The 15,241-nt window shown below is 38.8% G+C and overlaps 1 protein-coding gene across 1 annotated transcript; it reads right to left on the bottom strand.

Moving 5' to 3' along the window:
- Window positions 1-10,264: 10,264 nt before the first annotated feature.
- Window positions 10,265-14,825, bottom strand: MAP10 (microtubule associated protein 10). The gene has a single exon (XM_045877824.3). The coding sequence runs from the start codon at window positions 14,793-14,795 to the stop codon at window positions 12,075-12,077; it is 2,721 nt and encodes a 906-aa protein (XP_045733780.2). The 5' UTR covers window positions 14,796-14,825; the 3' UTR covers window positions 10,265-12,074.
- Window positions 14,826-15,241: the final 416 nt, after the last annotated feature.

Genomic DNA, 15,241 nt, shown 5'->3' on the forward strand with positions numbered 1-15,241 from the left:
TTGGAGGAATCAACCAAAGAGTTTTGGTCTTGTTTTATTTCTTAGGATAGCAGGGCACCAAGTAAGTGAGTTTTAGTTTCATGGATCACCATTCCCAGTGCCCCAGCCCTCAAATTTCTGGATAGCAGAGGAGCTCGTAGCTAAGCAGCCAGGCAGACAAAGTATAGACTACTCTCCTTTTAAAACTATGAATAGATGCTGGCTTTAATTATTGTTTCTAGACAGTTCCACAATATCCATTCAGCATATACTTTACGAAAGGCACTATGGTAGGCTCCTTGCTAGGGATGAGGAAGAGAGACAAGACTGAATAAGACAGTCTCAACACTCAGCAGAAGATGCCCAGCACAGGTAAAGTTAGTTTTAGTTACCCAGCACTGCCAACTCCTTTTCCATAACGAGACACAGAAGACTCATTAGGGAAGTTCTTGGACTCTTGTCATGACATTATGAAGATCCCTCTTAGTTTTATAAATGTAAGTAGAATATACATCCATTGGTCTTTAAAAAATTGGCCTTAAGGATCAGAACCTTCTTGTGATTTGATGGAGATTGAGAAGGTAAGTAAATTTGCCATGGGGTCGAATAGGCTCCAGGGAAGAACAGGATCAAGCCCATGATTCTTTCTCTTTAGATGTTTGAAATTATTAGGAATTCTGATGTTTTAGGATAATATCCATCCAAGTTCTCTCACAGGAAAGGATCCTAAGGACCCCAAAGTGAACGAGAAAAAGACCTTGTCTTTGTGATCCTTGCTCTATGGAACATCTAGATCATCTGGGGGGAAGGGATTTAAGACAACTCCAGATCCAGCCCCCTTGTGAATGTGAGCTTATGAGTAAAAACCAAAATAACTGTACCCACGTGAACTGTGCTGGAATCGGGACGAGGGAGGGACAAACTTCAGATGCAACACTGTCACAGCAATGGGAACCACTGAAGCTGAACACCAAGGCCAACTCGTGGGCAAGTCACACAGCCTGACATCTGTAAGCAGGAAAGGCCACTTAAGTGAGAACAAGTAAGCTTCTCAGACCTTGGACATTTGGGATAGTAGAGTTCTAAAAGTTTGATGCTGGGTTTCCTGCTAAGATGAACATGTGGAGTGGGCATGATCTATCGGAATATAGAAGAAGAATTGTCATATTTGTACCCCAAACTAGGGAAATGGGCCATACTGGTTACACATACATATCCCTAAAACATCTGCAAAACAAACCATTTTGAGGACATGGTACTGTAAGAGTCTGCAACTGGTGCTAAGGAAGCATTGTAGAAAGAGTCAGTCTTAAAAAAAAATCCATAGGAATCATTGTAACTGACAAGAATAAATATAGACAGTTCATAAATGGTTATGTATTGTTCAATAATTTTATGTTATGCCCTGAAAATATTGTATGCAGAATTACATTGATTCTACCTCCAAAGAGTTGCTATGAGTAATTCTGTACAAAAGTTTTAGAAGCCAAATTTGTCACTAGTGTGAAATGTAGGCATTTTAGTTCAGACTGTAAAATTAAAATTTAAAAGATAATGTTCAGATTCTACAGAGGAAATGTGTAGCCTTCAACACAGTATTCTCAAGTATGATACATACCAACCATGTCCAAAAAGGTTGTGCCAGATATTATGTACACTAAGATAATACAGTGGAAAACCTGTAGGTAATTGGATTGCCTTTTACCAGCTTGGAGTAACAGCCAGCGCCAGCAACAGAATTTGGGGAGCTCCGTGAAAAGTCAAAATGCAGGACTCATTGTTCAAAATACAAGGAAAAAGTGACTAAAGTATAGAGCCTTTTCTTCTCTTCTAGGGTCTCTCTTGATTTGTCATGGTGGTTTTCTTGGCGTTTTGTATTAATTTTCTCTTGCTGCATAACTAATTGCTATAAACTTAGCAACTTAAAACAACACCTGTGTATTATCCCATGGTATTTGTGGGTTAGGACTCCAGGAATGTTGGGCACCTGGGTGGCTCAGTTGGTTAAGCGACTGCCTTCGGCACAGGTCATGATCCTGGAGTCCCAGGATCGAGTCCCGCATCGGGCTCCCTGCTCGGCAGGGAGTCTGCTTCTCCCTCTGACCCTCCCCCCTCTCCTGCTCTCTCTCTCTCATTCTCTCTCTCAAATAAATAAATAAAATCTTTAAAAAAAAAAAGAAAGAAAGAAAAAAGAGGACTCCAGGAATGTTAAGCTGGGCCCTCTGTCCAGGGTTTCATAGGCTGCAATCTCAGTGTTGGGTGGGGCTGGGGTTCCCTCTCTCAAGCTCACACTGGTGTTGGCAGAACACATTTCTCTTCAGCTATAGAATTCATGGCACTTGAGGCCATGCAGGAGACAGAGCTTCTCACTTCTAAATTCTCTTGAAAGGGTTCACCTGATTAGGTATGGCTCACCTAGGATAATCTCCCTTTTTATTAACTTAAAATTAACTCATTAGGGGCTTTAATTACATCTGCCAAACCCTTTCACCTCCACCATATTCTATTAGAAGCAGATTACAGGTCCTGCCTACACACAACAGGAGGGATTATACAAGGGCATAGGTCACTGGGGACCATTTTAAAATTCTGCTATCACACCATGAAGTGTTTTTCTAAGTAAAGGAAAATTAAAAATTTAAATGATTCACATAAATCTTATTGTTCATCTTTATATTGTGCAATGTCAGTTTTAAATACTACTAGAAGAAAATTTACTTATATGTGGAATCATCAAAATTACACAATTGTTATTTTGTAATGTTTATATGTACATGGACAGTGGAAACGCTGCCCCAAACCAAACTAACTCAACTGTTTTATTCACTTCTTTGATACCTGCACATTCTACCAACACCCTCTGCCGTTGGCCTACTGATGAATAAGGAATAACTGAGAAGATAAGGAACTCAGGGTTGCTCTGTCTTTCTCTTTCTATGTCCTCATTTTCAATACAATTGGTTGGCTAACACAGGGAAATAACACAAGAAAGAAATGATATGAGGGGTTTCTTGGTCATTCATATTTCTTAGAACACCACCACCTTCTTTCTGTGTTTGAAGCAAGTTCTTGTTTGAACAGAAGAACAGGCCTCTCAAGGCTATCAGTACCTCCACCTACTCAGTGTAGATGTAACACCTGGACCTGGCACTGTTTTGAGTTTCACTGAACTCTCACGCACCGTGAGTCCATTGGAATTCTGTGTTCATGGGAATCATGAACACTGTATGAAGTAGGACAGCAGAGAATCATGAATTTCATAGTGCATATCTGTTCTACTCTAGCACATGTTCCACTGTTCCATCAGGCTTGAATTCTTATGTTTACAAAACACAAATTCAAAGATAAGATGATTTAGAACTTCAAGACAGTGATAACAGAACATTAAAGCAAGTGCAGGGCCCTTCTGAATGTGGGGCCTTGAGTACACGGAAATTGTGTTATAGTAGTTGCTTAAGGTTGTACAGGTTCATAGGACAGCTCTTCTGACCTATACTACTTCCAACGAGCCGTACCTGGTGCTGCCATCACAGCCGTCAAGGATCTCCCTTCTCTTCTATAACTTAATTGGGCTCCACCTCTCGTTTGAGGGCCCAACAGTAGGGCATAGGATGGAAGGTGGGGCTTCAATGGCAAAGTTCATGAAGGACAGGGAAGTATAGTATTGAAATGACACGCAGGTTAGAAGTTAAATTCAGGAGGCCAGTGGGTTCATGCTCTCCTGTAATTAGAAAGACTCATGTGCCAGCCGTCCAGTTTCTGGTAAGAGCAGAGGTACCCACGAGTCAGGATGACTGATATTACTGTGTCTCACCCTCAGATATCCTTTTCTTGAATGTATCTCCCACTTGGACCTGACCTGTACTAATACTACAAGGGAGTGAACATTCTTAAGAAAGTCATATTGGATGACATCACTACTGCTGCATTTTCACCATGATGGTTGATATCTGTGTCCTTTGTATGTCCAAAAAGTAGACTGTTTGACAACAACAGTTTGTGGTTTACAACAACAACAAAAATATGTATACTGTTGGTACAACCACTTTGTTAAACTGTTTGGAAGACTCTACTAATAAAGTTCATTATGGGAATACCTTAACGCCCAACAATTCCATTGTTACCAACAGAAATGTGTAAATATAGTTAAAAATAAACACCTATAACAGCATGATTCCTAATACCAAAATACTAGAAATAACCCAAATATGCATTAACAGTAGCATATATAAATAAATTGTATTAGCACAATGAAAAACCAGAAAACAATGAGATATGATAAACTACAACTCTATACCATGATATGGGTGAATCACAAACATAAGGTTGAGCAAAAGAAACCAGACACAGGGACACCTGGGTGGCTCAGTCAGTTACGTGTCTGCCTTTGGCTCAGGTCATGATCCCAAGGTCCTGGGATCGAGTCCTGCATTGAGTTCCCTGCTCAGCGGGGAGCCTGCTTCTCCCTCCCCCTCTGCCTGCTGCTCCCCCTGCTTGTGCTCTCTCTCTCTCTCTCTGTCAAATAAATAAATAAAATCTTAAAAAAAAAAAAAGAAAAGAAGCCGGACACAGAAATGTGCACATGGTATGGCCCTATGGAACTAATCTAGGTGTTGGATTGTAGGATAGCATTTCCCTTTGTGATGGTTGGGTAAGGGGAGATAACAGCTGGAAGGGAGCCTGAGGAGGTTGACAGGGCTGTGGTGGTGTTTTATTTCTTGACCTGGATGCTGTTACACAAAAATGTTACTTAGAGAAATTCACAGAACCACACTGTTATATTTGTGCATTTACATGTATGAATACTATACTTCAGTATAATTTTGCATAAGACACATATACTACACAAAATTGTAAAGGGAGAGGGGGGGAGGAAGGAGAAGGAGAGGAAAAGGGGGAGAGGAAAGGAGGAAGAGCGAGAAAGAGACTAGAAACAAGCTAAAAATTTAAGAGATAACTGTATCAGTAGTAACAAGTAGTTACTAAAAAAATTAAAGTTTATATCAGCTTTCTGGCAGCTAATGTAAAATTTTGGGTGATATAAAATGTTAAGAAGACTTCCCCTAGTATTAAGACTCATTCTGAAGCTGTATGTTTAAGAACATGGAAAAGTAAGCAATTGAAATGTAGAGTGCTTCAGAACATGGACGAGACAATTTTGGCTTGAGGAAAAATGTAAAGGTTGGTGTTACCAATAAGCTGACGAGTCTGGAAAAAGTCAGCATATGATCAGATTTTGAGAAATAATGATAGCTAATATATCTTCTTAAGTATCATGGATTATGCTAATCATTAAGTACAATATTTCCTCATTTAATCCTTATAATCTTATAAGTATTATTGATTTCTTCATTGTACAGATGTGAAAATTGAGTCCTGGAGGGACCTACCTAAGGTTATAGAAGGTGAGCAGAAGAGCCAGGACTCTAACAGGTGTGCCTGCCCCTTGTCCTAAACATAAATGCCTTTCCGGTGACACAGAGGATGAATTCCCACATCTTTAAATTAACTAATTCTTTGGTTAGTGTTTTCAATATAAATGTTATAGAATGTCATCCACACAATTTGGGTTTACTATGTTCCCAATTTGACACATGAAGTGGCATTTTCTAATGGAACAACCTTGTAGCAGTGGGTGAGAGACTAGCAAACTCTATTTTTTGGGCTCATGTTCCTTATCTATAATATGAAGGAGCTGAATTAAATGATCTGTAAAATCTCTTCTCGTTACAAATTCCTGTGAATTCAAGTTTTCTTTTCTGGCAATAACTGGCTAACACTTTCAACTGCTTTTTAATAGCACACCTGGATTCCTTGAGAGTATAATCATATTCTCAACATACAGATGAGTACCTCCTTGTTGATGCAGAAAAGCATAAAACTGGTTTAGTAAAAACAACTTAATTAGAAGATAAAAACAGAAGACACCAAAATAATAGGGAGGGCTGAAATACAGCACAGTTTTATAAAGTTCAAAATTAAACTTTTATCTATTTATAGGTTATTGCTATCCACTATGACTCTGGAAATGATATAACTAAGGAGTATTAACTTCCTAATATTTATACCAAGAACCTTTCAGTTTTTCTATGGAAATGAGAAAGGGTATGGATATGGAAAACCACCTCAGCTTCCTGTCTATATTAATGCTTAACTCATAGGATTCTTCTGAAGATGATATGAGATACTGGAAGTCCTTCATCAGCTGTAAAGTGCTATTCAAAGTCAGGAAGTATTAGCGTTAAATTAATGACAATGGAGACCGCATAACCAAAATACTTAAAAAAAAAATCTATTTTCCAGTGAAAAGCTAGACCATAATTTTAGTAAAATCCTACCTCTAACACTGGTTCTTAAGAGATTGACAGCATGAGCTCATGCTGTGATCAGTGAAATAGGAAGAGAGCACCATGAAATCATATATTCAGAAAAGGAGCATTAGAACGGAAGGAAGTTCCATCTGAAAATAGAAGTTCTGTCCTCTTAAATACTTGGCTTCCTGCTATTACAGAGGATATCAGGGATAGGGAGCATTTTGCTAACAAGAAGCCAAGTTCATATTTTGGACTTTTCTTTTCAGAAGATTAGAAACATCTTTTCCCTCAGGTTAACAAATGTGGTCCCAAAGTACTTGGAAATATTCTTAAGAATTTTGGATATGTAAGCAATCATTTTTAGACAAAATCTTCTGACAATAGGTTCCTCCATAGCTAAAGCAATCCATTATTATTTATGTCATTCTGATTCCAGAATTCAGTCCCAATTCACTCTACAGGATTGACACCTAAATCACAAGTAATGAAATACAGTACTCCAGGCAGTTGTTGGGTGTAAGCTCTGAAATTGAACAGTTTCCCTTAATAAATCAAAAAGAGAAACTCTCTAAGGTTTTCAGGAGAGAATAGATAGCTAAAGGAGAAATCCTTGGGTAGAAAGGAAGGGTTGTCTAAGGGCCCCCATATCTTCTGTCTTTCAATAGGTAGACCCTGGGAGTATACTGCTCATCCATTAGGATTTCAGCTCAATTATGAGCACAACCCAATCCATTTCCTATTGCTCTTACAGCTCAACTAAAAGATCCTTCAAAAAGAACTATATTAAAACCAAGAAACCAAAAAAATAAAAGAACAAAACTGAAGAAAAACAAAAAAATAAAAGAACAAACCTGATAATATTCTAAGTGATCAAATTTACAAGTGTGGGTTTCTGATCTTACAGTCACCAACATCTATTGACTCATAGACCTGTTCCACTCCACATTCTTTCTTTACAATATATAACCTCAGCTGTTAACTTCTCCTACTATTACTCAGAAGCTTGTCTGATCTCCTATCCTGGTCTGTTCCTGAACAAACACAAATATTCTTTATTAAAACCTAAACCTTTTGATTCCTGTTGCCAAGGGTTCTCCTATTCAGTTACAGTATCTGATCCTAAAGCTGTCTCATCTCTTCCCAACTCATTCTCAAAGTTTCCGGTTCTTTTATTATGACAAATTATTCACAGCTCCTTCCCTACTCACTGCATCCTTACTTCCAAGGCATATAAAAGTGGAAAATATTTTTGTGCATCTACTATGGAAAGACTTAAAATATCCAGAAAGAAAATTAAAAAAAATTTTTTTTAAAGACGTTTCTAAAGCAACCTCCTGTAGTCCGGGTCACCTAGATTTGCTTTCTTACTGTTTTCAAAAAATCTGTCTTTACTTAGGCCCTGGCTCAGAGTTCCCTTTCTTAACGAATGGGAAGGAAGTTTTGCATACCCTTCTCCCACCATCCCCTTCTCTCACCACCCCCTAATACTCTGCACAAAGCTAGATGTCCCACTGCTTAATATTCTGAGAAGCGCTCCTTCTGCTTAGTTTTGTGGCTCTCCTGTCTTAAACAGTCTTCTTCCCTGGCCAGAAGTCTTTGTCCTGCTTTATCTCCATTACCCTCTTGGCCTTGTTATGCAATGGAAAATTTGTTTAAACCTTTTGGAAGGAAGAGTTGATTTCCTGAGATTTTAATGAAAAATATATGGCCCCCTAGGGCAGAAATACAGACAGCATGGTATATTCTCTGTAATTCTAAATTTACCCCCAACACTCATATGCACAATCACTGCCATATTTGCTAGATAAATTTGATTCAATCCTCAAACCAATCCTATAATGAAGAAATAATCTCCAAGAATTCATATAACATGACTGAGGATGCAAATTACCATTCATCCATCTCCAAAGGCCAGGATTACATCATTTTAATTTGCCACAAGGGTCAGTGGACTCCCCAGTAAAACTGAAAAAGACATTTTAAAAGTATTTTGGTTTCAAAAGCAAAAATACTCATTTTTCTCTTTGGTCCCAACAACTTCTCTAGTACATAAACCTTTAGCTGGGCTCCAGCTTCTCACATCATCCTCAGTTCTGTTCCATCCCCAAATTGCCCACAACTTGCTTCTATTCCCAAGCCCTACTGACTGATCTTGAAGTGTATTTGAGGCTCTTTAGAAAATAAACACGATCTTCTCATTTCTCCAGCAGCTCCCTCACTGGACAATGCTGAAGAGTAGATTTCTAATCCATCTTTCATCAACTTAAACTCACCTGCTCTGTATCTTCCAGAAGTTCCTCAAATGGTCTTGTCCACCACCAGTATTTTCCATGTTTGCCAGGGCTACTATGGGTTCATTCTTATTTTTACAACTGTGATTTCATTGGGATTTTGGAAGCAAAGGACCATAACCTTCACTTAAGATACAATTTTGCAGCAAAGACTCTTACCTGAATTTTCTATTCTTTCTAGAATTAATACGATTATTAGTATAACAGAGAAGTATTTGAAAAATAAGGAAATAATTATATTGCTATGGCTTGGCACTCCAACCTAATGTTCATCCCGAAATCTGTCATTTCCTAGCATGACAGGAAAATTTCTGGAGAAAAATAGTAAAAATGCCTTGGTCCTTGACCAAGTAGGTTTTCCTTGCATTGTTTTAGGTTAAAAATGAGAAGGATCCAGCAAGTACTGGCTTATAAATTGTCATTCTGTACAACTCCTGATATCTTAATCCAAATTAAAACATAAGTAGCCTAAAGGATGGCTATATCTCTAGGCCCAAGTATGTCTACGATTAGACAAATGTAAATATTGTTTATCTTATATGTTGCTTCCTTTGTTATGAAATTCCTTTGCTTTGCCAACCACGTGTGGTAATTAGAAGTTTGTTTAATTTATGATGTTTAACTCTATGTTTACAGCAAATAAAAGTTTGGTTCCCAAATATAATTCCATAACGAATGCACTGCTTTTACAGGTGGAAAAATAAAAATTAACTGTGATGTGAAGGAGGGGCTCTCAACAGAAAGCCAGAAGCACAAGGCAGAAAGTTCAGCATCCTTGTTCTTTGTATCTGAAGATATCAACAGCATGCATATGACTGACGGAAAAACCAACATATTGTAAACATCTGCACAGCCCTCTTTGAATCTGCTTATGGTAATAGTTCAAAGGACTTGTCATCCTAAGCTGCTAGTATTAATACTACACAGAGGTAGGTCCTAACATTTCTATTGCTCACTGCTTCTTAGATCCTCTCCCATTCAGCTTTGCCCACAGCAGTTCAAATACCTACACTAATCAGAAAAGCTGGATTGCAGTAGCTTAGTTTACAAACAATTAAATGACAGGTCTCCCTGATTTAAGAGGCTGAAATACTATTTCATGTTTCAATGATTTTAAGCAATTCAGGGGATAAAGAATGTTTCAGGAGTAGTATCTATTACGATATTCTTAACTAAGCTTTTAGATTGTAGAATTAAAACATGGAAGTAGAATTTGAAGATAGGTTGCAAATAGGAAGTACTAAATGCACGAAAAGAAGTATTTTGCACTAGAATTAAACTATAAAAACTCATACCACAATTCTAGAAATAAATATTGATGGACTAACTCAGAGAATCTTTTTTTTTTTTATGAATTTTTCTTTTTTTTTTAAGATTTTATTTATTTATTCATGAGAGACAGAGAGAGAGAGAGGCAGAGGGAGAAGCAGGCTCCCAAGGAGCAGGGAGCCCGATGCGGGACTCGATCCCAGGACCCTGAGATCATGACCTGAGCCGAAGGCAGACGCCCAACCATCTGAGCCACCCAGGCGCCCTAACTCAGAGAATCTTATTCAGCTACTCAAGTTTTCTAATTTAAAGTACATTAATGCTTTAGTCTTTGTTGTACCTCAGACATACTGAATTAATCATTTTTCTCATCTATTCCCATCATAGGCAATGACTTACTCCAAATAAAAGTTGATTTTTAAGTAGTTATTTCTTTAATGATTTTGACATTATTGCTTATATTTTTGTCTCTTCCATAGTAATGAAAAATTGCTAACAATTTACATACCAAGTTGATATCTAGCTACAGTACCTAGCATTGAAATACTTTTTCTAGAATGATATAGTAGATGCTTTATATTAACTGAAAAATTAAGATCATAGCCATTAGCCATTAAAAAGCATTTCATATTTCAAAACTTTTACTGGTATAATTTCCATGCCTCCCAGAAATTATTTTAGTACTTTATAATACTCAAAATGTTATGACTATATATCGGTGCTCATTTGTGAAATACTCTATTGTTTCTATTGCTTAGGTCTTTATTATTATGCTTGGCATTTGAAGCTCCCTACAATCTGGGACTTTTCTTACTCAACAAATTTCCTTTCTACCACTCTGTAGCATGAATCTACCATTCGAATCACGATATTTTCACAGTCCCATGAATACATTACGCTCATTCCCATATTTCTTTTATTCGTATTGTTTCTCAAAATATAACATCCTCATCTCTTACCACCTTTCTACATTTTATCTGTTATTATCATTCAAAAGATAATACTTACATAGTTATTTAATTACTTATAAAGCAAGGAAAATTAGGGCCTCACTTCATACATCCAAAAATATCAGATATATTAAAAAGCGTAAAAATTAAAATAAAACACATAAAAAAACTACATGTAAACATTTGAACACAGAATAAGGTCTAAGTACAAAACCAATGGGAAGAAATTATAAAGAAATGATCACTAGACTTCCTAAAAACAAACTTTCATACTTTAAAAATAACTATGGAACAACCTGAAATGACAACAATAAATTGAATTTCTATATAAGAAACTGGAAGACACCTTTCTTAGCTTCCTTCCCTAAATATTTGTTGAACACCTGCAGGCTGTTTATACACAGCAAAACAAAAATATTGTAGTCAAATAACCATGTTTCCAATAAGGATTTTCTGCTGCTTATTCTCAGGATTTTTGCTTGTTTACTTAATTCTATTCCCTCCCATCAGGTTATTTTAAATGCATGGCCTTCATTAATTTGTTCAACACATGCTATCATCACACCCCAACCACATACTAGACTGTGCTAGATACTAAGAACATACTACACTGGTGGGCAAAACCGATATGGTCCCTTCCATCACAAAACTGAAGCCTAACAGAAGATACACATTAATCAAGTCATCACACAAACTGCATTAAAAAAAAAAAAAAAAGTACAGAGCACAATGACAACATATAAAAAAGGACTTCATCTGTTGGGGATATGGGATGTGTATGTATCTAAGATTTCCCTAAAGAATTCATGTCTATATAAAACAGTAAGCTCTACATACAGGGGCTATATCTTAAATATTTTTGTACCTTTCTGCATCTCACAGAGTAAGTTCTTCTATATTTGTTAAATGACTTATTCCCATTAAAATCTGAGGTCATCCTTATTAACTAGCCTTCTTTTTGTAATGGTGTGCCTGAAGCCAGCTTTAGGATGACTGATACTTTCAGATAGATACTTTGAGAGTTTAGAAAGATACTTTTATTCTTATAAGATTAAACAACTTAAATCTTACCTAGATTATAAGGTGATTTCATGATTAATATTGTTCAATTTAATAAATACTATCTAGACATCAAAATAACATATTTCTTAAAAAGAATTACTCATGTAATTTATATACTAAAATATTATATACTAAAATATTAAAAACTGTTTCACTAACAGTACACATAGGTTATACAAAAATGAAATTTTTTTTAAAAGCACGTATTTTCACACTGTATATCCTGGAAGTTTATTTATCACTAATTCGCAAATATCTTTGCATTGTTTGGAAATACTTAGTGAAGCAACTTCATCATCTTCGTCAAAGCGATCTGGTGTACTGTTATCCAGGACATTAAGTTCTAGTTCTGACAAATTAGATGGCAGATAAGAACTCACTTGAGATGTCCGAGGTGACTGGCTTTTTTCTGAAGACTTGCAACCAGTTCTTGTTTTAAGTTTAATAGAGATGTCTTGACCCCTCTTTATAACTTTAGAATTACACATACTGTTTCGATCTCTCTGGTTTTCTTTTTCCTCAATCCAGTGTGATGAAGATAAATCACTGCTAGAGATACTAGACGTTTCCTCCAAACTTTTATCTTGAATCTTTGAAATAAGAGATCTTTTATATGAGTGTACTGGTGATCCAGCTGAAAAAGGTGGGCTAAGAATAGAACTCTCTTCACTGCTGTTTTTTCTTATGGACAGTACTGTTTCACTAGACTTACTTGTGTATTGGTTATGTTTTGGATTTTCTGCCCCTGGACTGCTATCATGAGCTTGTAAAATTCTGCTAGTGTCCTCAGTGGTATAGAAATCTTCAGAAGAGCAAAGGCTGGTGAAGTCATCAGAATACTTTAATTCTGAGATGCTTTCAGAGCAACTATTTTTACTTGGTTTATTTTCACTGATATCATCAATAAGAGTGTCATCATCGGTGGTTTTGACCTGTTTATCCTCTATTTCTTTATCTACTACAATTCTGTTAACAACTGCAACCTGTTGGAAAACACATGAACTTTGGACTTTCATTTCCATTTTTCCTTCCAAAATACTTGCATGAGTAAAACCTTCAGGGACAATGGAATTTGCAGGACTCACAATTTCTTCCAATAAACCATTATTGGCTCTATGTTCACCACAATCTACAGCTTTTTCAGTTGCACATTTCAGTTTAGTTTCTTTAGTTGTGCTATGGTCATCAAAAACTCCACTGATTTGCTTTGAGGTATCACTGTTTTCAGCAAAAGATGCATCTAATCCCAAACACTTATCTTTCGGCAGTTGGTGTGGCTTCTGATGTTGTTCTGCAAAGCTTAATACTTTAACTTTGGATGGTGGAGTTCTGAGTTTTGCACCTAACATCTGTGCTTGCATTTTTCTATACTGCTCTCTTTTTTCATGTACTACCAACATATCAGGATTTGTCTGCTTTAAACGTAGTTTAAGTGTATTTGTTAAACCGTAAAGCAACTTCCCCCTTGCAACTCTGTGGGGGGGGTTACCACTGTTCTTTTCAAAATATTTACCTTTTTTGAGATTTTCAGCTTGGTTCTTTTTATACTGAAGATTTGCTGACTTTTCATTTCCCCCCATAGAAAGCCGATCCTTAGATTCAGATTTACATGTGCATTCTGGTGACTTCTTATCCTCAGTTCTATATAACCAGGCTAAGTGAGGATGTATTTGAGTAGGGCTTGCCACAGGTTGGTTGTATAACACGGACAACTCAACCAACAAAGCATTTAACAAAGGCAGCTGCCTTACTGTATTAATTCTATTTTGTTCAGTTTGAGCATGATCTGTAGTTTGATCACTTGCTCCTATATCCTGAACATGCGGAGCATTTATGAGCACTGGAGGATTCTCATGTAACCCAGAATTAGTAGGTTTCAGAGAATCAGTATGTGTTGGGGCAGTTGCATGATTTTCCTCTAGAAAAAGAGCATCCAATTCCTCAGGTACATTTATTTGAGGCTTAATGGTGATTGTACCCTGTACAGGAGACATCTTTTCTTGGGTCAAATGAGTGTAATACAGAGGAGGGGGGCAAAAAGTGTTGGTTTCAATGTCTAACTCTGTGACTTCCTGATCTGGGGGGCTAACGCTCCTCACACCACTAGAATTTGAACAAACAGACTTGGTTTTGCCATGCTTCACAGAAACCGTGTTACCAGAGTTGTTCTTACTGTGGGAAGCTCCTTCCTCCAAATCCTTCTGTACCTTTGGGATTTTTAAACCCACGAGAAACCTATCAGCATCTCTCGCTCTTGGCTCTGAGTTTGGTTGCTGTTTTTCCTGCAGGGTTTGGGAACTGACCTCTACACGCTCCACCCCACCTCCTGTGGAAGTAACTGGCCTCTCAAGATGGCCCAGCAAGCTGCTTCCCAAATCGGTCAAGCGGTAGCCCAGAGCAATGTACCCAATCCGATCCCCAGCTTGGTTATGCAGAGGGAAATTTCCTCGATGACCCTGGGAGCAGCCGGAGGCGGCCTGTCCCAGGACCTTGTGGGCGGCGGCGGCCAGCGAGATGCTACAGGCACCCAGGAGCTGTGGGGCGGGAGTCGGACGCCCAGGGGGCAGCTGCAGTAACAGGGTGTGAAGCGGGGTCCGAAGGAGCAGGCGGTGCAGGGTGGCGGGGTGCAGGCGGAAGAGACAGGACTTGCCGCGACCGAAGCTGACCAGGCCGGGCCGGGGCTCCGGGGCTGGGGCGCCGGGGCCTTCAGGAGGGTAAACCAGCAGCGTGGGGAAGTCCAGCAGGCGGAAGGCCACGGCGGGGCACAAGTCGCGCGATGGCCGTGGCGGCGATGCCTCCTCCTCTTCGGCCTCCTCCTGCTCCTCCTCCACCGCGACCACGGGCGGCGGCGGCAGCAGCCCGGCTTCAAGACGCACCCAGTCTACGAGCAGCTCCAGCGAGAAGAGCCGCTCGGACAAGGGGGCCGCCATTGCTGTTGCCCCTGGAGACGCCACCGCTGTCTCAGGGAACGGGAAGACGAAGCTTGGTTCTCGCGAGAGCCAGGGAGACCACAGCGCCTGTGCCTGCTCTCTCGCGAGACTTAAGCCCCCCGCCTCCCCCCGCCCCCCGCAGGTCTAGGCCGCCGCTGCTCTGGGAATTCTCGCTGTTGGATGTGTTCTGATTTCCAGGCTTATGTTAACACAATTACTTGTAATACCGAGGCATGATAATATGATGCAAGAAATCAGACCTGTTGTTGTTGTTGTTGTTGTTGTTGTTGTTGTTGTTGTTGTTTTGGCCACGTTTTTACCCATGTAGATCTCATGCACTTTTGAGGTCAGGTCAGTTCTGTCTCGGGAGAATTGAAAGTAAATCAGGACTCCCTTTCCAGACCCCAGGGCAGAAGAAAGCCAGTTAACTCTCCAGGGTGGGCCTT

The sequence above is a fragment of the Mirounga angustirostris genome, unplaced genomic scaffold (genome assembly GCF_029215605.1).
Source record: "Mirounga angustirostris isolate CCGP_5_RB_7025 unplaced genomic scaffold, mMirAng1.0.hap1 SCAF_6, whole genome shotgun sequence".
Lineage (NCBI taxonomy): Eukaryota > Metazoa > Chordata > Mammalia > Carnivora > Phocidae > Mirounga > Mirounga angustirostris.